This window comes from Eumetopias jubatus, unplaced genomic scaffold, assembly GCF_037043125.1.
Source record: "Eumetopias jubatus isolate StellerSeaLion01/CBP00866 unplaced genomic scaffold, mEumJub1_p1.0 scaffold_4, whole genome shotgun sequence".
Taxonomy (NCBI): domain Eukaryota; kingdom Metazoa; phylum Chordata; class Mammalia; order Carnivora; family Otariidae; genus Eumetopias; species Eumetopias jubatus.
This window is the reverse complement of record NW_028274810.1, coordinates 72,382,670-72,409,297: the sequence shown is the minus strand read 5'-3', so window position 1 is coordinate 72,409,297 and position 26,628 is coordinate 72,382,670. Positions and strand designations below refer to the sequence as shown.

General features: G+C 44.4%; 1 protein-coding gene across 1 annotated transcript; it reads right to left on the bottom strand.

Moving 5' to 3' along the window:
* On the bottom strand, nt 1-26,628 carry LOC114224169 (large ribosomal subunit protein eL30-like). Its single transcript, XM_028123214.1, has 4 exons — nt 26,612-26,628; nt 25,626-25,973; nt 143-222; nt 1-11 (listed from the first exon to the last, which is right to left on the bottom strand). Exons 1-4 carry the CDS (start codon nt 26,626-26,628, stop codon nt 1-3), a joined length of 456 nt encoding a protein of 151 aa, XP_027979015.1.

The following is a 26,628-nucleotide window of genomic DNA, read 5'->3' as shown; positions in this document are numbered from 1 at the left end:
TTAGAGGAACACTGTGGGGAGGGAGAAGGGGTGGAGGAGGGAACCGGGAGTCTCGGTCCTCTCCACGTGTAGGAGGGAAGGCTCTGTGCCTAAAGGCTCTTGTGCCTTTGCTCAAGACCCCGCCACCCACGCCCCCACCCACACCCAGGGGGCGTGGGTGGCGGGGTCTTGAGCAAAGAGGGCTGCAAGAGCAGGGGGGCTGTGGAGGGAATGCCAGCACAGCTGAGGGCAGCACAAAGTCAGAGTGAGTTAGCACTGGTCCCAGGGGCTGCATGAGCCACGCAGGCTTTTACAGAGATGTCCAGGGAACAAGAAATACCAGCAAGGAAGTTGCCCCATTAATAAATAAAAAGGCGGGAAATTAATGATGGTCTGAAAATGGCTGAGCTACTGAACTCGTTCTTTAAACCTGTCTTTAACAAGAAAAATAAAGAAAAGAGATTTGGCCAATTAGGAGGTAATGAAGACATTGTAGAAATAGCACCTGACAAAAACACACGTGGTGGGGCGGGGGGCGGGTTGCTGAGTGAACATCCAATGGCTTCGACCCCTTCAGAAGAAGAATGCCAAAGGAGAGGAGGACAGGAGATCATTGCAGGGCCTGGGAAGGGGTAGGAAGGGAACTGGGGGCGGGGGGTGGGCAGGACACTGTCCCCTGGCAAGGCTGGAATGAAGGTGAGAATGGGGGTTAGAGGGGACACAATGAGGGCAGATGGAGGTGATAGGAAGGGGCCCAGAGAGATCTCTAAAGGCAGAGAAAACCAGAAGGAACCCGATGAGAACTACAAAAGGGCTAGGTCCCTGACAAATTTGGGGTGGTCCCTTTTAGGGAGTCTATGCCTATAAATGGGAGAAGAGAACAGGAGAGGAGGCATGGGGGAGGGAAGGAAAGCGAAGTCAGGAAGGGAGATCTGGGGCCTGAGGGAGAGAGGGAAAGGCAATTGTAGGGAGAAAGGAAAATTAAAGACAGTATTTGGGCAGGGCTTAAGAGAAACAGCTGTGGGCGGTGGGGGGGAGGGAAAGGGGCCATTTTTCTAAGTCGAGACAAACCACACTGCTGGCCAGTTCTAGCACTCCACGGAGGTGCAGGTGAGCCATCCGGTGAGCAGAATGGCAGCCTCAGTGACAGGTGGCGATAGGCTAGAGGGGTCACAGGTTGAGCTAAGCAGAGGAGCCTCAAGAAATAAGGGGGGGGGGGAGCCAGAAAGATGAGGGTGAGAAAGGAGTCCCAGAGCAGGGGCAGCTTTGCCCCTGTGGGGGAGCTCTCTGGGCAAGAGTCGGGTGCTGCTCGGCACACCCCACCATGGTCACTGCTACAGCAGTCCTCCTGCCACCCATGCCCTAGGAGGACACAAGGAGAGCATGGGGGCCTGCGAGACTGGCCACGTCACAGAGAAGGACATCTACAGGAGGGCTCTTGGGAAGATCTAGGCAGGGAAGGAGTGGAAGGTCTTGAGGAAGAAAGGAAGGAATGAGAAGGCAGGTCCATCCACTCTAGCCACCCCTCCCCCTCGGCAGTCCTATAGCTAGGAAGGGAGCCCTCTGCTCCCTTAGCCCTCCTGGACTTTTCCAGGCCAGGGCCTCCCTCTCCTGCAGCCCCTGGGTGCTGCTTTTGGGCTAACCCCCCCGACCCCGCCCAGGGAAGCCAAGGCCCACAGTCCCCCAGGGACAAGGGTGGTCTGGCCTAGGAAGCTCACGGGCTCCAGGGTCTGTCCCGAATCTACGTCTGGAATTCACCCCAAAGTGGCTGGGCCATAACACCACTGACACCGTCTGCGTGGGGGTGTAGGGGGGGCGTGAGCAATGAAACTGCAGGAGAAAGGGAGGCCAGCCAGTGATGAATAGGGGCAGCCAGAGCCTCGTTAGAGGAGGGTGTGGAGAGGCTAGCCGCTGCAGGGATGAGCCCTGGGCCTGATTTATCATCTTCAGGGCTGATCTGAGCGAGAGGGGTTAAGTAGCAAGTTAATGAAATCCGCAGATGCTGCTAAATGGGGAGAGCGGGGAGCACCAGGCTAGAGGGGGTGCCAGGAAAGGAGGCAGGCAGGCTGGCTGGCCACTGAAGAAGGGGAGTCATCTGGAGGGGAGAGAGGACAGACCTATTCGTGCTCAGAGGGGATCCTGTCATAGTCTCTGAAATCCGGTTTGGGCCAGCCAGAGAGAAAGACATTAGACAGCAGGGATTCAGGGAGAACCCAGGTCCCATCCCAGGGGCGTCCCCAGTCAAGCTTCACAGCCCCCTGCCCCAGTCCCAATGGGCTTCAGCAAACACTTACTGGGCGGCCCCTGAGCCCCGGAGACCAGGAGGTGAATCAAAACGGGCCTCTGCCTCTCTTTCCCCCCAGGCTGAGTGGCGAAACAAGTAACTACAGTTCGCTGTGGTAAGTGCTGTTGAGCAACACAAAAGGAGGGAGCAATTAATTCTGACAGGGGAGGGCAGGGAGGTCAGGATGACATTAAAGCAAGGCTTGAAAAATAAGGATTTTGCCAGGCAGAAAAAGGAAAAGAGGGATTCTGGGCAGAAGGAACGGCATGAGCCAAGGCCAGGAAGAGCACAAAGGAAGCCAAGGGAAAGGGAACTGACCTGGCAGAGATGCCTGTTCAGGGAAGGGAAGGGGCAGGCGGAACCCAGCCAAAAGCCCTGTGTGCTCCACCACGGGGGCTCAGCTGCGGATCCTGGGTGTTGGGTGAGGCCAGTGCGCCCAGGCATTGTGTTGGGTGGGCCCAGGTGCACGGTTGGTTGGTCCTGCAGTGGTCTGACTGTGCAGGACAGGCCCAGGAGAAGCACAATCCTGGCCAGAAGAGCCCCTTCTGTATGCTGACCTCCTGCTCTACTTCTAACAGTAGGTCTGGACCTCCATTGTAGGGTTGATGCAGAATTAAATGAAGTCATCTGTAGAACTTTTGGCACAAGGCCTGGCACACAATACGTGCTTACTAAATGTAAATTATCATTATTTTGGTAGTTAATATTTCCAGGCTGAGTGAAAAAGAAAACCAACAACAAAACCCTGGGCCAGGGTAAGACTGAGGCTCCGAAATGCACGCAGGGGGCAAGCAGACAGGTGGTTACTTAATAGGTAGAAACTTGGGCCCATGGGACAGAAAGTGATCAATCACTCTAATGATGCATTGGGACAGGGTGCTGCTGAGACATCAGGACTGAGATCCCCAAGAAAAAGAAGATGACACATAGGCTATAACTAAAGGAACTCTGAGGACCAGGCCGTCAACACTTCTGACCAGACCCATGAGGGGCAGCTCTTAAAGCAGAGGAAAGCAGTTTGCATCTTTGGGCCAAACAGCCAAGTCATCTTATACCTCATCCAGCCCTCAGAGCTATCTGGGCCAATGAGTACAGCCTTCCCTTTTCTACTCTTGTCCTGAGCAGCAACCCTCCCCGTATAGGAGAACCTTCCCTAAGGGTACAGTAGCAGGGGTATAGTGGCAAGATATCTGCTTTACTCCTTACTATTCTATAGTAACTAGGTATTCATTGAATGTTTGTTGGATGAAGGGATGGATGAACTAGTAAAAATCCTGAAGCTCTTCAGCATAGCAGAGCACAGCTAGACCTAGAAAAGTCTCCCCTGCCTGCCATACACACACACACACACACACACACACACACACACACACACACACACACACACACAAGAACGCACATGCACACGCACACACGCACCCACTTTCCTCATTCTATCTCAAGGCAGCTGGCGTGAAGAGAGTGGCTGATAGTGTGGAGATTTAAAGATTAGGCCTTGGAGTCAGACCATCCTGGGAGTCAGACTTTCCTTACCAACTCTGTGCTCCTTAACCCCCCTAAGTCCCAGTTTCCTCTGTAAAATGGGAATAATAACAATGTGAAGAATAATAATAGTGCCCACTTCATATGTTGCATGGATTAATTTAATAATTCATAACAGTTCCTGTGAAGAACTTAGTACAGTGCCTGGCTCACAGAAAGTGTTACACCAATGGAGTAGGATTTAATAGAATTAAAAGAGTAGAGAAAATTAAAACAGTAGTAGAGAAAATCTCTTAATTCTCCCTTCACCTCCACTTTGTGCCCCTTCAAACTTTCTCTGTGGGCCCATACTCCCCCTGCTGCTGCATGGTTTTTCAGGCAGGTCCTAAAACTTCATCCTTTCACCAAAACTGAGTTCTGAGATCCACCGAGTCATGAGGTTAGGCAGGCCCAGTAACAATCCATCCTAAGATGGAAGGACTACATGTGAGGTTGAGCATGCGCAGAAATGGAGGGCACAAGCAAGCTGCAGGTCAGTATCCCAGGCTCCCATGTCATGTACCACTGGTGTGCCAGTGCTTCTCCTCTGCTCACGCCCAGCTTGTATGAGGGATTCCTTATGACAAGGCAATAGGAGGGAAAAGCCCTACCTTAGTTTATGGATAGGTTGATGCAGTGTGTGGGAACAAGCTGAAATGGACAGTGGCTACGCTGAAAGACAGTGGTGAGGGAAAATCCTCCCGATGGGCAGAGCCCTGGTCACCCACTTTATGTGGAAAGAAATGAGATTCAAGGATAGAATATTTATGGGCTCAGGGCCAGTGGGTAATGATAGTGCCAGCTGGAAGGGGCAAGCCTGGAAGATCACGGACAAGGAGGTCTGGGGTAGTGGCCCGTGAATGGACATATGAGAATGGGCACAAAGTGTGAAGATCTTGTATGACTTGTTAGTGCCCACCAGTGACTATCCACCATGGAAGGGGCACTAAACCATCAAGTAGGTAAAATGACTCAGCCCATTGACATCAGCCAGCTTCTGTCATTGGTTACCCCAGTGCCAGTACGATGAATGCATGGATGAAGTAACTAGGATGGCAGGGGTGGATGGAAGTTATGCACAGGCCCAACAGCATGGGTTCCCATTTACCAAGGCTGATCTAGTTACTGCCACTGTGGAATGTTCAGCCTAGCAGTAATAGAGGCCAATGCTAAGTCCCCAGGATGGCATCACCCGCTGAGGAGATCAGTAAGCCCGTTGGTTGCAAGTTGGATATTTTGGGCCCTTTCCATTTTTGGAAGAAGTAGAAATTCACTTTGACAGGAATAGATACATATTCTGGTTATGAGTTGGCCTTTCCTGCCTACAGGGCTTTAGCCAGGACCACCAAATGAAGGCTTACAGAGTGTCTGGTTCATCAGCATACAATCTCATATGCTATCTACCATGTCATACCAAGGGACCTACTTTACAGGAATAGAGGTGCAAGAATGAGCCTATCACATGCTATAGCACCCAGAAGCTAACTGAACAATGAAATGGCCCTTTGAAGGCCCAGCTGAAACACCAGCTAGGAGGTGATACTCTATGAGAATGGGGCACCATCTTTTTGGATACTGGCTCTCAACTGGGAAGAGTTTTGCCCCCTCGGGGGCTTTGGGTAATATCCGGAGACATTTTTCATTTTTGCAACGGGAGGAAGGGAGAAGGAGAGGTAGTGCTACAGGCATCTAGTAAATAGAAGCTAGGGGTGTGCATCCTACAATGCACAGGACAACCTCTCCCCCTCCCCCACACACCCAAATAAAGAATTATCCAGCCCAAAATGTCAATAGTGCCAAGATTAGAAACTCTGTTCTAGGACACAGTATACATTTTTTTTTTCACAGTATACATTTTTTAGGCGGGGCGGGCAGAGGAGGAGAGAGAGAGAATCTTAAGCAGACTCCATGCCCATCACAAAGCCTGACATGGGGCTCGAGCTCACAACCCTGAGATCATGACCTGAGCCAAAGTGAAGGCACTTAACTGACTGAGCCACTCAGGTGCCCCCTAGGACACACTATACATTTTAAATCAAAGATCTTTATATGGAGATGTATCCCCGGTGGGGTCCAGAAACCAAAGCCTCATTTACAATTACTCCCAGTGATCTCTATGTGAAATATACAATGCTGGGCTTTGCAAATTTAGAAGAGCTGATTCCCAAAGGGGAACACTTCTGTTAGAAGACACAGTAAGAGTCCCACTAAACTATATGGTATGCCTGCTGCCTGGGTTCTTCGGGTTCATCATGCCACAGACGACAGGCAAGAGGAAAAGTCACTATATCTTGGCAGAGGTAATTGGCTCAGATCATTAGGAGGCAGCAGGACTGCTGTTACACAATGGGAACAGCCAGGCGATCCACTTGATACTTGATCTATTAGTACTCCCTTCTCCTAATTTGATGGTCTAAGGACAAGTGCAACAGCCCCAGCCTGAGAAGGGAATGGTAACCAGTCTGAGATCCCCCAAGAATGAGAGTCTACATCATGCCACCAGCTAAGCTACCAAGACCAACAGATGTGCTAGCTGAGGGCAAAAGGATCCTAGAACTGTGAGCAGAGGAGGAGTATAATGGATATAAGCTGTGACCCTGAGACCAGATCCAACAGTGGGGTCTTTATTTCATTCTTCAAACCTTCTTCTTCTAAGTTTCCCCTGGGAAAAGAGGCCCACGGAAATCCTGGAGGAGGTGCCCTCAGAACCAGTATAAAAAAGTGAATCCAAGCGGTACCAGGGTCAATTGCAGTGAAGGCAGTGATCTGCTGCCTAGTTCCCCCTTCAGGAATGAAGGACCGATTCTGCCAGTTGCTGGGAGTGTTAGCCTTGTTGGGGGATGACTGCAGCTGAAGAAAACTTCTTTGCCCAACGTCCTGCCTCTTTCTCAGGGCAATCGCATCAATGACTGATCAATACTGGGGCATAAAGATCAAGCTCACTTATCCCAACTCTGGGTACTTTTGAAAGATCATCCCAGCTCCAGGGCTTCCTGTGGGACTGGCTGAGGTCTTGTTGGGACTGCTTCACAATTCAGCTTCTCCCTCTGCCTAATCGTGCTTCCCTCTCTTGGTGCTGATCCCAAGAGCAGTCTACTAAACATCTTGCATACTAATCTTTGTCTCAGAATCTGCTTTCTGGGGAACACGACATACAACAGTCAACAAACAGAATAAGACCTCTATCCATGTTGAGCTTACATTCTAGGGGTGGGGGGAAATGGGGAAACACCGTAAGTGAATGAGTAAGTAAATCATTAAGTATGTTGGGAGATGGTAAGTATGATAAGTTCTAAGGAATAAAGAAAAAGTAGAGCGGAGTGAGGAGATCAGTACTGCCTGGGCGTAGGAGTTGGCAGACAAGATGCAGTATTAAATCAGATGCCAAAGTGGGCCTCATTGAGAAGATGAGATTTCAGCAAAATTTAAAGGAAGTAAGAGTTGAACAAGTGGATATCTGGAGACTTTCCAGGTAAAGAGAAGAGCAAGAGCAAAGATCCTAAGGCAGGAGCCAGTGTGTTTCAGGAGCACCCAAAAGGCCAGTGAAGGTAGAGTAGGGTGAGCAAAAGGGGACTACAATGACAAGAATAGAAATTGGAAAGGCAATGTGGGGACAGAAGGTCAGATTATGTAGGGTGATTTTAAGGGTGATGATTTTTGCTTTGAGTAAAATGAGAACTGTATCTGATTCATCTTCCTCCAGGAAGCCCTCCCTGACTGTCTCTGGCTAGATGTACGCTTCCTGGTGCCTCCCCTGTGCCCTCACAGCCTCCTGGGCTTCCGCCATGGTTGCATTTATCACACTGTTGTAATTGCTTCATTGTCTGTCTGTGTTACCCACTTAATTGTGAATTCCATGAGAACACACTGAGGTTGTGTTGGTAATAGGGGATCATTGTGAGGACATAGAAAGTAATAAGGAAGTAGAGACATAGCCACACCATGAGACTTCACAGAGCCCATAGAAACTCTGCAAATGCTGTTGTTCAGGATACAGTGTAGTTCTAGAAATGAGGTGTTTCCATTGCTGCCTCTGAGTGAGCATTCATTGATCTCCAATCTTGTTTTTCACCACTGTAGTCACTTAGTACTCTGTCCTTGCTTCTGCAGCACCTAACACTTAAAATTAATGTTAGTTTCTATTTTCCAAGGGAAAGGATCTAATTGGCGTGGCCGCATCCCAGTCAGTAACTCTGTGGAGCAGAATTTCTTGCTAGGCCACTTCATGGACTCCTGACCAACAAATAGATTGGCTGCCTTCGGGTCACGTGTCCACCCCTGAGGCAGTTAGCTGTGGTCAGAATAGTAAAGTCAGTTGATACCAAGCACGGTCATCACTGCGGAAGGAAGTACCCAGAGCCCCTTCTCCTCGCAAGGAGCTGCAGATGTGCCAGGTATTCACTATCCAGTACAAGTGACTTTCCAATACAACTTGCAACAGTGACTTTCTAATGGAAAGCCTCAACCAATCAATCATTCTTATATAATGTCCAGTCCTCCCAAGGGCTTAGCACAGTGCCCAACACAGAGTAGACAGCAATAATAATTTCAAAGTGGAAGGCCAGTGCATTCAGACAACCCGGCACAAAAGGAGGCGATACAGAGTAGTGCTTTAGCACGTGGATTCTTGCCAAAGACTGCTTGAGTTCAGATCCCAGCTCTGCTCCCCAGCAACCATATGACTTTAAGTCAACTGCTTAACCAATCTCAGACTTAGTTCTTGTATCTGTAAAATGAAGCCACAGATGGCACCAATGACATAGGAGGCTCGGGTGCATGAAATGAAACAATATATATAAAGTGCTTTTCTACAGCCCCTGGCGCATGGTGATGCCTCAGGAGTAGTAGCATTGTGATTTTCCTTTGTGAGACTCATGCTAACGAACATGGAGCTCTAGGCTAAATACGGATCTGGAAGGCAGTGGTCGTATCCTTCCCTCAGCTGAGTGGGTTAGGGTCCTATCAGAGAGCTGCCTAAGCACACACTGATTCTGAGACTGGCAAGGCCATGGTCCGCTGGCTGGACTCACTGTCTTCCCTGTGGCTCCGCCCACGTGGTTCCAAGTAACCTGCAGTTTATGGGTCATCCGGGCAGCTACTGCTGATTTTAGCAAAGAAAGCCGCTATGAAGGATATATCCCAAACCTTTCTGGGTCAGCAATAAATATATTAGTTATTGGGCAAGCAGGCTGCTATACCCTCAATGTCTTAAAGGGACAGGTAAGTCCAGCAGAGAATAGGGGAAGAGAAGAAAGATAGAAACAAGAGTGTGCATTGACCACAGTCAAGGATTCAAGGATTCTCTAAGTTACGGCTCAGTATATAACCAAGCCAATCTTAATATTTCCAATATGGAGAAGCCTTCTGGTCACCACGTCTCGGCACACAAGGGTCAATGGGGAGGTCGAGATGGAGACAGCTTTCTGTGCATTTGTGTGAATGTAGACATGTTTGAGATTGGGGGCTCATTCAGGGCAAGCCAAGGCCAGCGTTACCCCCTCCTGAGACCCCCTCCAGGCTGGCATATAGACTGGGACTGAGAGCTGATAGAAGATGAGGTTCTTCTTTGGAACCTACTTAACCAGGAAGGGCTCCTCATGGAAGAGATTATGAGAAGATTTGGGGAAAGGAATGAGAGTAGTTGCCTTGGCTCAGGGTATGTTGAGGAGGCAGAGGGGTGGGAGGTAGGGAGAAGGAATATAGAGAACAGAGGGAAGATGGAGTCACTGCTTCAAGCTGGACCCTCGGTAGACTGAGCAAAGAGCAGCGGGAGTTCCTCTCTCCACAGAGCTCCATGGTGGCCTGTGCTGGGGGCTGGAGCCTGAACCGCCTCCCTTTGGGACTTTCTGGGGGGCAAGAAGGCTGGGCCTCTTGGTTCCTCCCAGGGGCTCCAACTGCTACAGAACGGGGGGTTCTGCCGCCCCCCCCGCCCCCCAAGGAACACCACACAGCAACGCCAGCTCCCCCTTTACTGTGCATAGCACCTGGTAGCCTTGAGGCATACTTGTCAAGGGAGAAGTTTCCAATAGCAGATCACAATTTTCTCTTTTCCTCACGGATTCCGCTGGGAATTTCCTTTGAGGAAATGGTGGTACCTCAGGCACCACCAGGGGGCACTAGGGCCTCTAGGCACCAGGGGCCAAGGCTTGTGAAATCCTTGAAGCATGGAGGCCCAGGTCCCTCCGCCCGAGGCACTCCCCCCACCCCACCCCACAGCAGCCCCTCCAGCAGGACCTTGGTGCAGGAGATCAGGGAGACTGTGCTTCCCTAACGAGAAATGAGAGGACTGGGCCAAAGAGCCCTATTTCTGTCCAGCCCTATACTACCTGCCATAAAATTAAATGATCACAATGAGTACATTAATTACCTGACACGAATGCTTTAAACATAACAAAATTATTAGCCATTTTAGATTTAGTGTTTGTACAGCACTTTATATTTGCAAGGGCGTCGCAATAACTTCCCCTGTCGAGGGCGCGTTTCGGGCCCGAACGACATCCTAAAGGGTTTCTTCTGGCCGGCCAGCTGTCTGGCCTCCGCCACAGCTGGTCGCCAGCCTTTCTTGCCTGCGCTGACTGCTTCTCTTCCCCTCCAGCTGCCACGGGGCAGCCCCTCCTGGCAGGGCCCTCATCCGTTCACCAAATCCCATTTGTCCGAGAGCCCGGAGACAGTTTCTTCACTTGTGCCCAGGTTCCCTACTTGATCCTGCATCAGAATTCAAGGGTCTGAGGGCAAGAGCCCTGGGCAGGGCTGGCCTTGGTGTCCAGCAAGTATCTCTCCCATGCTGGCGGTGGTGGCAAGTATGGACACACGATGGGTTCTGCACATAGTAGGAACTCTGAGTTTGGGGCCTGATGTTGTTCAAACTCCACAGGAACTGATGGTTTGTCCTGTCATATCACCCCAGAGCCAGCCCTAGACTCTTGGGGGGCATGGCGTTGAGGGGACTTGCCACAGTGCAGATTCAGTTCCAGACTGAATGGGATATTATAGGAAACTTCACTAGTGAAACTTGTTGCAGTTGGCTTGGGTGTGAAATCTGCTTCCCTGGGCAGAGAGATCAAAAGCCCAGTTGATGGATGTCTGTGTACCCAGCTCTCCTTGCTCGCTTTCATCTTCCTTCCAGAAAGAGGAGTAAACATTCAGCTAGTGAGCACTGCAGGTGTTCCCTTGAGGAGTGGAAAGGAATATCATTGAGAGCAGACAAGACCACCAATGAAGGTGTCCACAGGATATCAAGGGTCTCAAGAAGGAGAAAGATGAAGGGCGTTTGCAGCAGCAGTTCCAGAATTTCCATGTAGGAAGGCCTTTGGGGCAGTAGCAATTTGACTGAAAGGCAGCTGGGGGAACTTTACTTGAAGCTGAATTTGTGTAGCTTATATGATGCAGATCAATAATATTTCCTAAAGCTTTTAGTCATACTTTACAAAAGTGGAGAAAACATCAGTTCTCTATATAAGGTTTATCTTGGTGCATAGTATATATAGTGGTTAAGGGCAGACTTCTGGATCTGTATTACTTGGGTTCAAACTTCAGCTTCACCATTAACCATCGAGGTGACCTCAGGCGAGGGCTTTAGCTTCTCCGTGATCTAATTTCCTCAACTATAAAATGTGGGTAACTATAGTGTCGACCTCACAAACTTGTGAGGATTAAATGAGTTAATCTATATAAAGTGTTGAGCGTATAATAAGTCTTCTTTAAGGGTTAGCTACTGTTACTTATTGGGAAGAGACTTGAGAGGGCCTAGGGGTGGTTGTGGTGCCCAAACTGGGTGTTTGGAAGTCAATTTGTAAGTCATTCAAAGTGAAGGGGAGTGGAAGAGAGGGATTTAGGCAGGAATGGTGTGTATGGTGGAGTGCTGAGGAGACTCCTGGTGAAGTCCAGACAATTCCATCTCCATAGGGGTCATGGAAAGGAAAGGGCTGGGTTCCAGGTCATTAGAGACCCACAGTCTTTCAGTGTGCATTGAGGAATGGCAGCTAGGGCTGCCTAGCACCCCCCCGCCTTTGACAAAACTAGACGTTACACCTAAGAGTAGTGGGGGGAATGACTGTTCTCTTGCCATTCTGTGCACAGTCTAGGAAACCTGTGGTAGGGGTACAGAATGGGAGGGAGGAGCATATGGGCCCAGCCAGGGGAGCGGGAAGGGTGGGTTTCAGGCACTGTCCGGGGGGCAGGACATCTGTGCGGTGGGCAAGTAGCCCTGCACCCGTGCTCTGCCCCTGCCTGACTGTCCAGGCTTTGGAGGAAGAGTGGCTCTCATGGCTAATCACAATGACTGGCTAATTAGCTGGTCTCCTCCCACCCTCCCTGTGCCTCCAGGATCTGGGTCTCCCAGAAACTCAAGGGGGATAAGGGGTGCAGTGACCACTCCAGGGAAGGGGGGACATCCTGGTTCTTGGCCCTGACCCAAAGTGGTAATGGGGTGGAGATGAGCTCAGTAGGTGAGGAAACCTGCCTCTGGAAGGATCCTGGAAAAGCCCAGGCCATGGAATTGGGAGGCTTGTGCACCTCATCCCACATCTCCCTCTAAAGTGAAACAAGGGCGCCTGGGTGGCTCAGATGGTTAAGCGTCTGCCTTCGGCTCAGGTCGTGATCCCAGGGTCCTGGGATCAAGCCCCATATCAGGTTCCCTGCTCGGCGGGAAGCCTGCTTCTCCCTCTCCCACTCCCCCTGCTTGTGTTCCCTCTCTTGCTGTGTCTCTCTCTGTCAAATAAATAAAATCTTAAAAAAAAAATAAAGTGAAACAAGGGGTTCTGACAAGCTTCCCCTAAAAGCCTCTTCCAGCAGCAAGCCTGTATGAGATTCTGTCTCTTCTTGTAGTCGCGAAAAGGAAAATGAGGGAGCAGACCTGAGTTCTACAGTCTTGCTATGACTCTTCTAAGTTCTGGAACCTTAAAACTGAGATGAACAGGCCAAACCCTGGTCCTCCCGCACACTCCAGGCACAGAGTAGGCTCACCCACCATACAAGTGAACAAAAAGGCCCAGATGTCCATGTGCACCCTACTTGGTAGGTCACCTGGTCACCTGTCATGAAGGGACACGATGTATCCTAAAGGGAAGCGGGAAATTCAACAATATGGAGGATTGACAGAGATTCTTTTATAGATATAGATATAGATATATCTATATATAATGGAATATTTTAAATTCATATATATGTAATAGGATTTTTTTATTCAAATATAGTTGACATACAACATTACATTAGTTTCAGGTGTACAGCATAGCGATTAGACAAGTCTGTACATTATGCTCTGCTCACCACAAGCGGAGCTCCCACCTGTCCCCATACAACGCTATTAAAATATCATTGACTATATTCCCTATGCTGTACCTTTCATTCCTGTGACTTAGTCACTCCGTACTTGGGAGCCTGTATCTCCCCCTTGCCTTCACCTATTTTGCCCATCCCCCCCAACCTCCTCCCTTCTAGTAACCCCTCAGTTTGTTCTCTGTATTTATGGGTCTGTTTCCCATAAATAGAGGAAAGCTTTTGTTTGTTGTTTTGTTTTGTTTTCATTTAAATTCAATTAATTAACAGATAGTGTATTATTAGTTTCAGAGGTAGAGTTCAGTGATTCATCAGTCTTATATAACACCCAGTGCTCATTACATCACCTAGTTACCCCATCCCTCCCAACTCCCTCCCCTCCAACAACCCTCTTTGTTTCCTATGATTAAGAGTCTCTTATGATTTGTCTCCATCTCTGATTTCGTCTTCTTTTATTTTTCCCTCTCTTCCCCTATGATTCTCTGTTTTGTTTCTTAAATTCCACATATGAGTGAGATCATATGAAAATACGATCTCACTGTGCTCAGAAAGGCACAAGAACAGTCTAATTCCATCCACGTCGTTGCAAATGGCAAGATTTTAATTTTTTGATGGCTGAGTAGTATTCCACTGTATATATACTACATCTTCTTTATCCATTCATCAGTTGATGGACATCTGGGCTCTTTCCATAGTTTGGCTATTGTGGACATTGCTGCTATAAACATTGGGGTTGACAGAGGTTCTTAAGACGTGTTGCAGTTAACGTGTACCCAGTTAAAGGATTTACTGATTATATTAACTAGTTTTAGCTAAATGTCTTCATAGAAAGGACAGAGGGTTTAAAGCATTCCTACAAAGAAAACATGACTTTTAAAGAAGACCAAAAAATGCAAGCACAATCAATCGCTTCTACTCCTAGTGGGAGTTCTTAGACAGATTATCAGATAAAAACAATCATAAGCTAATCAGATCTGACAAGAAGTCAGCAAAAACTTTTTGAAATTATTAAGAAGAGTATTTGAAATATGGATTTACATACATTATAATGAATTCTGCCCTAAGTGGTATTAGCAGATGGTAGTAAATTAGAAATAAATATACATATATTGGGAGAGGGTGGGCTTTTTTACCGATAAGTATGCACAGTTGAGAAGTTTGGAGACCACTATTTCAGCATATCTGTGGCTCAGGTTTTGTCAAAAATAATTATTGTTTTCCAGAAAAGTGATAAGATAAATCACTTCTCTTAATTTATGATATGTTATTTGATGTCTGGACTGTCATTTTCTATCTGTGAAACCTTGTACAATTGTCTTAAAACTCTCTGAACCTTGCTTGGCTTATCTGTAAATCATTATAAGGTTGTTATAGGATTATAGAAAAATATTTAAATGTCTGCCACACTGTGGGCCCCTGATAATGGTTGATATCATTATAAAGAAAGGCATTGCTAAGTCAAATTAAGAGGTTTTTTTTTAAAGATTTTATTTATTCATCTGAGACACAGAGATACAGAGAGAGAGAGAGAGAGAGGAGAGAGCCTGAGCAGGGAGAGAGGCAGAGGGAGAAGAAGCAGCTCCTTGCTGAGCCAGGACCCTGGGATCATGACCTGAGCCGAAGGCAGACGCCTAACCATCTGAGCCACCCAGGCGCCCCCAAATTAAGAGGTTTAATAAATTAATAGGACAAACAATAATTTGGTGCAACATATTTTAAAGTACTTGAAGGTTTGAATTCACTTTGGGCTACGGGCTGAGGAACCAGAGAGGAATTTGGTGGAGACTCTGGTCTAGAATTTGGAGCTGGCTTGTCCAAATTATTACAGCAGCCTCCCAACTAGTGTCCCTACCTTCATTGTCCCCCGCAGTTCCCTGGCTCCAGCGACCGCCTCCCCGTGACTGGCAGACCAGTCCACATCACTTCCATCACTCATTTCCATGCGTAAAAACCTTCAGTAACTCTTGTACTACACAATTCTCTGTTATATACTGTCTTGAACTGTTCAGCAATCTTTCTTCAATTCAAACTTCTCTTCCCAGATAAAGCTGTTGTAGTTAGGACTGAGAACTTACAAATAAGATTGCCCCTGAGAGAATTTAACTTAATGGGCAGGTGATGAAAGGAACCCAAGGTCTCCTAGGCCCTTGGGAATGGTTACTTGATTACTAATCAGTGGTATGAACACAACCAAGGAAAAAAAGCTTCAGTGTGGTCTGCAATACAACTCAACGTAGAGGAAAGCTACAGAGATAAATGTTAGCTGAATGCATCCAGGACTGACCATGGAACAAAGAAATATATTGGAAACAGGAGAACCTGAACGTTTCAAGGCTTCAGGGCTATTTATTTCCTCTGGCCAGGAGAAGTCCTCTTCCCTTGTATGTCTCTAGTAAAGATACTCAGCATTCTTGTCGTCTTGGATCACCTGGATGAAATAGTCCCCCTTTTTAATTACTAGGTCTGGCAATCTCATCAGGGTACTGGTTTACTACTTTTGCTTCTCAGGTATTTACAGATTGAGATGGGGCACCTCTGATAGGGTCTCAAGCATTCCAGTCAATAGAAAAGTATATCTCTATTCTTTTTTTTTTTTTTTTGACAGAGAGAGAGAGAGGACAAGTAGGCAGAGCAGGGAGCGCAGGGAGAGGGAGAAGCAGGCCTCCCGCAGAGCAGGGAGCCCAATGCAGGGCTCAATCCCAGGACCCTGGGATCATGACCTGAGCCGGAGGCAGACGCTTAACCCACTGAGCCACCCAGACATCCCTCGGATATCTCTATTCTTTATGTGAGTCTGACAATCTTAGTTTATGTGAATCTGATAATTAAGTAAAGATCTTAGTGAAAAAGATGAAACTTATGAGGCAGGAGGAAATACAGCAGAATATTTTTTATTTGTTATTATTTTAAAGATCTTATTTATTTATTTGACAGAGAGACAGAGCACAAGCAGGGGGAGTGGCAGGCAGAGGGAGAGGGAGAAGCAGGCTCTCCGCGGAGCAGGTAGCCCAACACGGGGCTCGATCCCAGGACCCCGGAATCACGATCTGAGCCAAAGGCGGATGCCTAACCGTCTGAACCACCCAGGTGCCCCAAATATTTTTTTTAATCATGTGGTTGAAATGCTCCTTTTAAGTAAGACATACCATCTAGAATCTATAAAGGAAAAGATTTAACTAAGTAAAAGACTCCTATACAAAGAAAAACACTATCAACAAACTTGAGAGACATGATAGACTAGGATCACATATTGGCAAATTACATAATAAATAAAGGATTAATATCCACAATATATGAAGAAAACCTAATAATGAATAAGGAAAAGACAACCCAATAGACGAATGGGCAGAGGATATGAATTAGAAAAGTTACAGAAAATATGTCTAATAATAATATGTCTCACAAACATTTGAAAATGGTTCAAGTTCACTTTTAACTAAGGGAACAAAATTAAAATAGCAGTGATATACCTATCCCATAAGACTGCTATAGTTTTTAAAAGATACATGAGAGGGGTGTATCACTGCTATTTAATTTAAAAATTGTTAGTGTCTTTAATACAACTGATGAGGGTATAGGAAAACAGGTATTTTCAAATACTGTTAATGGGATATATGTTGGTATGGCTTCTTTTGGAGGATCACTTGGAAGGATATATCCAAATGTGACTTGCTGTTATATAGGCACATCTCAGAGATATTACAGGTTAGGTTCCAGGCCACCCCAATAAAGCAAGTGTCACAATAAAGTGAATGTCACAATAAAGCCAGTCAAATGAATTTTTTATTTCCCAATGCATATAAAAGTTATACTATACTGTAGTCTATTAAGTGTGCAATAACATTATGTCTAAAAAATGCACATACCTTAATTAAAAAATACTTCATTGCCAAAAAATGCTAACCATCATCTGAGCTTTTAGTGAGTCATAATCTTTTTGCTGGTGGAGGGTCTTGCCTCGATGTTGATGGCTGCTGACTGGTCAGGGTGGTAGTTGCTCAAGGCTGGGGTGGCTGTGACAATTTCTTAAAATAAGACAACAGGACAGTTTGTCTCATTGATTGACTCTTCCTTTCACAAAAGTTTCTCTCTATGCAATGCTGTTTGATAGCATTTTACCCACAGTAGAATTTCATTCAAAATTGGACTTAATCCTTCCAATTTAATCAAGTAAGTTTATGTAATGTCCTAAATCCTTTGTTGTCATTTCCACAGTCTTCATAGCATCTTCACCAGGAGGAGATTCCCTCTCAAGAAACCACTTTCTTTGTTCATCCATAAGAAGCAACTCCTCATCCATTCAAGTTTTATCATGAGAGTGCAGCAATTCAGCCACATTTCAAGGCTCCACTTCTGATTCTGGTTCTCTTGTTCTTTCTACCACATCTGCAGCTACTTCTTCCGCTAAAGTCTTGAACCCCTCAAAGTCATCCATGAGAGTTGGAATCAACTTCCTCCAAATTCCTGTTAATGTTGCTATTTTCACCTCTTCCCATGAATCACAAATGTTTTTAATGGCATCTAGAATAGAGAATCCTTTTGAGAAAGCTTTCAATGTATTTTGCCCAGATTTGTCAGAGGAATCACTCTCTACGGCAACTATAACCTTACAAAATGTGTTTCTTAAATAATAAGTTTGAAAGTTGAAATTACTCCTTGATCCATGGGCAGCAGAATGGATGCTGTGTTAGCAGGCATGAAAACAGCATTAATCGCATTGTACATCTCCATTAGAGCTCTTGGGTGACCAGGTGCATCATCAATGAGCAGCAATATTTTGAAAGGAATCTTTTTTTCCTGAGTAGTATGTCTCAACAGTGGGCCTAAAATATTCAGTAAACCATGTTGTAAACAGAACAGTAAATGAGCATTGCCTTCAACTTAAAATTTCCAGCTGCATTAGCTTCTAGCAAGAGTCAGCCTGTCCTTTGACACTCTGAAGCCAGGCATTGACTTCTCTCTAGCTATGAAAGTTTTAGATGACGTCTTCTTCCAATATAAGACTGTTTTGTCTATATTGAAAATCTGTTGTTTAGTGTGGCCACCTTCGTGAATTATCTTAGCCACATCTTCTGGAGAACTTGCTGCAGCTTCTACACCAGCACTTGCTGCTTCATCTTGCACTTTTTTTGTTACAAAGATGGCTTCTCTCCTCCAACTTCATGAACCCACCTCTGCTAGCTTCCAACTTTTCTTCTGCAGCTTCCTCCCCTCTCTTGGCCTTCACAGAATTGAAGAGAGTGAAGGCCTTGCTCTGGATTAGGTTTTGAATTAAGGGAGTGTTGTGGCTGGTTTGATCTATCCAGACCTCTCAAACTTTCCATATTAGCAATAAGGCTCTTTTGTTTTCTTTTCATTCATGTGTTCACTGGAGTAGCACTTTTAATTTCATTCAAGAACTTTTCTTTTGCATTAGCAACTTGGCTAACTATTTGGCTTAAGGCGCCTAGCTTTTGACCTATTTCAGCTTTTAACATGCCTTCCTCACTACGCTTAATCATTTCTAGCTTTCGATTTAGAGTGAGAGATGTGTAGTTCTTCCTTTTATTCATACACTTAGAGGCCACTGTAGGGTTATTAACAGGCCGAATTTCAATATTTTTGTGTGTGAGGGGCTAGGAAGGCCCGAGGAGAGGGAGAGAGACCAGGTGAACTGCCAGTTGGTAGAGCAGTTAGAACACATAAAACATTTATGGATTAAGTTTGCCATCTTATATGGGCACAGTTCATGGTGCCCCATAATACATGTTCATTGCACCCCAAATACAATAGTAACCTCAACGATCACTGACCACAGATCACCATAACAAATATAATAATAATGAAAAAGTTGGAAGTATTGCAAGAATTACCAAAATGAGGGGTACCTGGGTGGCACAGTCGGTTAAGCATCTGACTCTTGGTTTCTGATCAGGTTATGACCTCATGGTTGTGGGATTGGGCCCGCATTGGGCTCCATGCTCAGCACAAAGTCTGCTGGATATTCGTTCTCCCTCTCCCTCTGTCCCTCCTGCTCATGCTCTCTGTCTCTCAAATAAATAAAATAAACCTTAAAAAAAAAAAGAATTACCAAAATGTGACACAGAGACGCAAAACGAGCAAATGCTGTTGGAAAAATGGCGCCAATAGACTTGCTCAATGCAAGGTTGCCACAATTTATAAAAAAACTATGAAATGTAATAAAGTGAAGTACAATAAAACGAGGTATGCCTTACCTGAAAAGCAACTTGACTAAGAATAAAATTCATGGGTTGCATTTGCTTCCCCTCACACCCTTGAAGTCATGCTCCATTGTTTTTCTGATGTCGAATGTTGCTTTACTTTTACCCCAGCATTTTCATTCATCTCTTGGTTGGCTTGATTTCATCTTAAGTTGTTTTTTCAGGAAGGATTGTATGTTATTTACTCCCCAGGTTCTTGCTTGTTTGAGAATGTGTGTTATTGGCTTGTTGACTTAAATGACAACCTGATCAGATATTATATTCTTGGGCTCACTTTATTGCCCTAGAAACTTTGCAACCACTGAATGCCGCTGTGGAGAAGTCTGAGACCAGCCTGATTCTTCCTTTTTATACGTGATCTGCTTTTTCAGCCTGTTTGATTGAAGAATTCCTTCTTCATCGTGAAAGCTAAGGAACTTAATCAGGATATATCTTGGTTTCAATTGTTCTTTGTTGGTTTTCTTGCGACACAGTATGTCCTTTTCCTGTGTAGAATGAGTGCTCCACAGCTCTTCACATCAGGAAAAATTTCTTCTGTTATATATGAAAACACCTTTTCTTTTTAATTTGTCACGTTCTTGCACCCGGTTTTATGTCCTCAAAGCATGTGTCACTATTTGAAAGTATCTTATTTGTTTATAGTTTAATGTTTTTCTAACCCTTGGAAAGTAAACTCCATGAGAAAAGGAATTTTCACTCTATATTGTAATTTCTGTATCCCCAGTATCATGAACAGCGCCAAAGAAGATCATTGCTGTTTCAGTAAATATCTATTTCCAATTTTATAAATTATGCAGTGAACATTCTCAGCATACATCTTTTTGAACCATTTAAATGATCCCTTTAGAGTAAATTTCTGGAAGTGGAATTACTATATCAAGAGGTACACATATTTCATATTAGGTTCCCCATTGCCAAACTGTTTCCAGAAAGATTGTTCAAATTTATGCTCCACCTAAAGTGCAGGTGAGTGCCCATTTTCCTTACCTACACGGAATGTAGTCAGTCTTTCTAATCTTTGCCAACCCATAGGTAAAATGTAATAGCTTATTGTTTTATTCTTATTTTCTTTAGGCTCTTAGGCACTTGTAGATCTTAGATTGTGAATTTTCTATTTATGCAGCTTGACCTTTTGCTAGTGGGTTGTTAATATTTTCTTGTTGATTTATAAGAAGCTAGTTAGATATTTGTTATTAACTCTTTTTAATTAAGTATTATAAATTTTTTCACTATTTTTTTTAAATATTTTCACTATTTGCTATTTGTCTTCCAGTCTTATGTATGGCCTTTCTCACTATGCAGAATGTTTACATTGGTATGTGGTTACCAGATTCTCTTTATGGCTTCTAACTTTTGGGACATGTTTTGAAAGCCTTTCTTCAACTCCAAGGTTATACAAATATTTCCCCTTGTTTTCTTCGAGTATTTTTATGGTTTCATTCCCCCCACATACTTTGGGTCTAAGGAGTGAGGTAGGGATAAAGTCGTATTTTTTCTAAATGGCTGGCCAGTTATTCCAAAATCGTTTACTGAGTTATTCAACATATATCCACTGATTAGCATTTATTGACTATCATGTGCCAGACACTAAGTCCTTTACATTCATAATCTAGTTTAATCCATACATCAAGTGATGAAAAAATCAGATTTGCATTTAAAAAACAAAATGAAACTTTGTTTCCAAAGCAGAAAACAGACTGGAGGGGGAAAAAATAATTTCAATGTGACCAATTATTTAAGTGATCCAGGCAAGAGGCTCCTTTGCAGCTGTATATTCTAGCACTTACAGGTCATGGCACATGGTAGATATTGAGTAAATACCTATTGAATGAAAAATGATAATGACTTGGACCAGAGAGGTGGCAGTAGAGATGGAAAAAGTGGACAAATTTTGAGAAATAGTTTGGAGATAGAATTAACAGATCTTATTTAAATATGGGGAGATTATTTAAATATGGGGAGATGTGAGAGAGGGTGATGTCAAAGGTGACTTGGGTTTCTCGAAGGAATAGCTTTAATGGGAAAGTGATGAGTTTACTTTTGAACACACTGTGTTGGAGATCCCTTGGAGATATTCACTTGAAGATGTCAGGTAAGCAGGTATATCAATCTGGAGCTCAAACAACAATTCTGAATTCGAGTGTGAATTTGAGGAGCATATGCATACTGACAGTAATTAAACCCATAGGAAGAGCTGTGATTACTTAAGGAAAAGATATTGAATGAAAAGAGAAAAGCTCCTAGGATAGATCCTGAAACACTCCGACATGTAAAAGTTTCGTAATAGAGGAGGGAGAAGGGAGTAAAAATGTCTCTGAAAGCCTGCTGGACAAGTAAGAGAAACCAGGGGAGTGTGGTGTCTTAGAAGACAAGGAAAGAGTGTATTTAAGGAGAGAGTTCAGGGTAATTCTAAGAGCGAGTGAAATGATGGACCATGAACGCTAAGCCAGATAAATAGAGAAGTAAAGACAGGAAGGAGGTAACAGAAAGGAAGCGAAGTGCTCCATAATTTTTTCAAACAAAGGGAAAGGGCATGTGCAGTCAGGCTGGTGTAATAAGTGAGCTGGAAGTATAGGTGATTGTGGTAAGAAAGTGGGCTATTAGAATTAGTGATTTTAGGGGAGAGGGGAAAAGAATTAGTGATTTTAGAAATAAAGAAAGTAGAGGAGTTTTAGGTGATGATGACAAGGTCCAGGGAGTGACTGGGGGTGTGCGTGGCAGGGATAGGTGGCCAAGTAGCATTGGAGGAGGACATCAGAGATTAGGCGGGTCTTTCTGAACTCACTTAGGATGATGGCAGGACTTGCAGGACACAGGAACACAGTAACCAAGTGCCAGTATCTTCTGTGAACGATGAGCACACAGAAGGCAGGTGGATTACATTGACCAATCAGGGAGTGGGTGGCAGGGGTTTCTACAAGAGGGTGGGGAAGCAGTGGACTCTGACTAGCACCGGGGAGTATTCTGGTCTCCTGACACTAAAGAGGTGTGAAAAATATGAGCAGATCTCACTGGAGGGAACAGCCTGGGAAGTGTCCTAGAGAAGGCTAGGTTTTAATAAGCACCGAAGTGGAAGGAGCATTCAGGGAAATGATTGAGTGTGTAGAGGAATTGGAATTCCAGAGGGCAAATGGAGGGTTTGTGTAGGGAGAGAGGAGAAGGATTACACTAGGCTTAAGGAAGTGTAGAGCATTTTAGGAATGACAGTTCCACAGAGGACAAATTTGGGAAGAGAGCAGGTAATTCTATTTGGGGCTTTGACCTATGAAAACCAGAATGAAGCTTGGCAGATTTAGTCACAGCTAACTCCTGGAGAACAGTGGACACAAAGGCTTAATAAAAGTCAGCTGTGGTCTGGAAGGTCCTACAAGTATTTGTTTTCATGCAGAAGTGTGATTAGTCACAGTAGATGCAGCAGAGGACAGTAGTGGGAGCTAAGAAGCTTGAAGTTCAAAGTTCTTTGAGGGGGGGAATGAACAGTGGTCCTAAGATTAAATTCTTAAGTGTAGCATCAACTGGTGTCCTCTTTAATCAGAAGATGGAGGTCTTGGTACTTACAGCTTGGGGTGGGGGGTGGGGAAACAGGGACTTAGTGGTGGCCTGGGAACCTAGCCTAGAGCTACAGATGCAGACATAGTTTAGAACTTCCACTGGAGAACGGTTTTGATTTTCACTCTCCCAGCATAGGAATGATGCCAAAACTATTATCTCAAAGTATTTGCATCCATTATTACAGGCTCAAATTTTAAATGATTTGGGCCATTTCCCCTAAGTTTCCTTCTTATGTTAGCAAAGTATGTATTTGCTTAATTCATAATTTACAGAATTGTTGGTAAGTTAAATTTTCCAACACAAGAGAAATCATGGTTTTGGGTTGGTATAACTACAGGATTCAGAAGTCTTAACAAAACTTAAAGTTGTCACGTTTCAGGAGGGAAAGTATAAATCTTAGTTTTTAGTTTGTTCTTTTCTTGCCCATGCCTTTATAGAATCAATAGAAAATACGTTAGCAGAACTAGGCCAGTGTCATACACAGTGCACCTCCCTCACCACCTTCAGCTCCTTGAGACTTCTTGCTGCACTAAACTTCTGGAGATGCTTTTTGTTTCTAGCACTCACTTGGATATGGGTAGAATATGGATATATTGTTTTTTCGCCGTGGAAGCTCTTTGTTTTTTACCCACATATAATCACGTCTTAGATGCATATTTTTCCACATTTTAACAGCTGAGAAAATTGAGATGCTTCTTATAGTCCAAACTGTTTTTGATTTGATGAAATAGAGTACTTTGTATGCCTCCCCTCCCACAGCCCAACATAACTCCTGACACACAGGAAGCACTGAACAAATGTTTGTTTATTGATTGACTAATATGTAAATTAAGAAGAGGCCATAGAAGTTGAATTATTTCTTAAATACCAATTTTAACTTGACCTCCAGCATTTATTCAAACTCTTGAGTTTCATGACTCTTTATTCAATAAAATGTTAGGTTGTTACAAAAATAGAGGAAAGGAATAAAGAAAGTAATAATTTATCTGCCTTTATAATGATTTAAAAAGGGAGGGGCACCTGGGTGGCTCAGTCGTTAAGCATCTGCCTTTGGCTCAGGTCATGATCCCAGAGTCCTAGGATCGAGCCCTGCATCAGGCTCCCTGCTCCGCGGGAAGCCTGCTTCTCCCTCTCCCACTCCCCCTGCTTGTGTTCCCTCTCTCGCTGTCTCTCTCTGTCAAACAAATAAATAAAATCTTTAAAAAAAATAAAAAATAAAAACGGATTTAATATTTACAAGGCATTCCTTAACAATACCTACCTTACTTTTGTGTAGAATTTGTCACCAAAACAACAACAACCAACCATGCAATATATATAGAAAAAGTGACTATTAGAATAACAGAGGGGTGCCTAGCTGGCTCAGTCCATACAGCATGCAACTCTTGATCTTGGGGTCATAAATTCCAGCCCCACATTGGGCCTAGAGATTACTTAAATAAATTAAAAAGTGGAAAATAGAGAAAGTATATGATTTACCTAAGTTCCACAACTGGTCAGTCTTGGTTTCTTGGTTTCTGTACACTGGGCTGGGTTGTCCCATGGAAAGATAGACGTACCAAAAGCATTCTTAAATGCAGCACATTTGTGCAAAGTGCTTCTTAAAACTGATTGCCTTCAAGTGAAATTCTCATTGCTTGTGTGCTGTTGCATTCATCTCTTTCTAGTCTTCAGAAGAAGGGGAAAAGGGGAAAGGGAAAAGAGGCAGCGTAGCTGAAGTATAATTGCTTAGTAGACACCATTCAATGAGGGAGGCAGTAAAAAGTGAAACTCCTATTATTACATAGTAAAGAGCACCTTATTTAGCTCTTGGGAAAGACTGAAGGATATTTACTGCTACAATGCAATTTTCACTCACTTTGAAGGAATCATCACAAGTGTCAACTCGTTTTCCAACTTAGAACCTTTAAGTCATCCTCATGAAATGTTTATATTCCTTTGTCTTACCTTCTCTACCCATGCCTCTGTGGTGTCACTCCACTGTTTCGCTTCGATTTGACTTTCGGAGTAATTTTCCGTCCTACACATTTATTTCCAGACTCTCCTTAGGTCATCCCTTTCTTGCTTTGTCTTTCATTGCAATATCTTCTCTGACATTCATTTTAGCCAAGATTAACTTCCTTTTGCCCCTGAATATTTGATTTTTCTCTACCTGTGAGCTGGTTTTGAAGTCAAGGTGTGTCCCAGGGTGGAAGTGTCTATTTTCCATTTCACTAAAGTTACTTCCTAGAATTACTTCTCTCTTGGGAAAAGAAGGGTGGCTTTCAATGAAGCTCATGACTCCAGAAAATTAATGAGCACTAATTTTGCAAGTTATAGTGAAGGATCTTGGTAGTAGCGGTTGCCCCCTCTTATGGGGAAGTCATCATATGGGTGCTTTATTTCTCCCTTCCCACTCAAGATGCTTATAGGTTATCAGAGAAAGGACTTCTCGTGACTTCCAAATATTCCCCCTTTGACTTCTTTTTTCAATTACTTGTTTATATTTAGTTAGTTTTGCTTTCTAGCTATGTTTTACTTTTTTTTTTTTTAAACAAGATCTAGGGTTACCTGGGTGGCTCAGTCGTTAAGCGTCTGCCTTCAGCTCAGGTCATGATCCCAGGGTCCTGGGATCGAGCCCCGCATTGGGCTCCCTGCTCGGTGGGAGGCCTGCTTCTCCCTCTCCCACTCCCCCTGCTTGTGTTCCCTCTCTCGCTGTCTCTCTCTGTCAAATAAATAAAATATTTAAAAAATAAATAAATAAACAAGCTCTGGCCAGTTTCATTAAAGAAGAATTTTGCATGTTTTGCTTTTCACCAGTCTGTCCTGGCATGCTTCTAATGATATCAGGATCACCTGGATCAATGATAGCTAATGAGCATACTCCACAGTATTTTCCACATTCTAAACCCAATTCAGTAGTATTGCCACTGTACTGATGGACACCAGTTTGGGCCAACATGGCATAATAATCTATTTCAGATTTCCTCAAGGCTGGACAGTTGTTGACAAGGATGATCAGTTTCACTTTGCCATGTCTCATCATTTTCAGAGTCTGCTTGTACCCCAGCACATACATTCCACTTTTCATGATGACTTGGAGCCCAGAGTAGATAGACTCTAGTGGCTTTTTTGTCTCCTTTGCATCCACCGTCTTCCTGCCTTAGGTGTGGGCAAGGCCAACCAGGAACAGCCGCCAAGATGGCTGGGAGCAAGAAAAAGGCACTATGTTTTACTTTTTAAGCTCTAACTTTCTGAGCAGGTTATTTAATCTAAGCTTTGATTATTTTTATCTATAAAATATGGATGAAAATGTCTACCTATCAGGGTTTTTATGACATTGCTCATCCAGAAGTGGCTAGCTGGTTCATTTCATAGCCTTTATAAAATGTCATTCAGTTCAGTACATCCTTCACTGTCTGCAACTTGAAATCACTCTAATTTCTTGCTATGCTCTTGTCCTAAATGTTCTTGCCCTTAGCTCACTTAACTTTTCCAAATTCATGTGGTCTTCTGGTTGGCTGGTCATATAATTTATTTGGACACTTTTTTTTTTTTTAAGTAAGTTCTATGCCCAATGTGGGGCTTGAACTCAAGACCCTGAGATCAAGAGTTGCATGCTCTACCAACTGAGCCAGCTGGGCACCCCTAATTTATTTGGATACTTTTAAGCATACAAGGGGGCAGCACCATCATTATTATGCTAGGATAACAGGTGTAAATTGGGATGTCCTAGGCAAATTAGAATGTATCCCATCCATTAGCCCTCTCCTGGCTACAGCAGACTGCTTCCTACCTGGGAATTATCTTCAT

Bases quoted from the DNA above. Each gene is read 5' to 3' on its own strand.
- LOC114224169 (XM_028123214.1), bottom strand. The intron at 223-25,625 runs GCAAAACATGCA...TGCTGCCCTCAG, and splicing joins CCAGGACAGACTGGTGAAAA to CTGTGCTGGCATTCCCTCCA.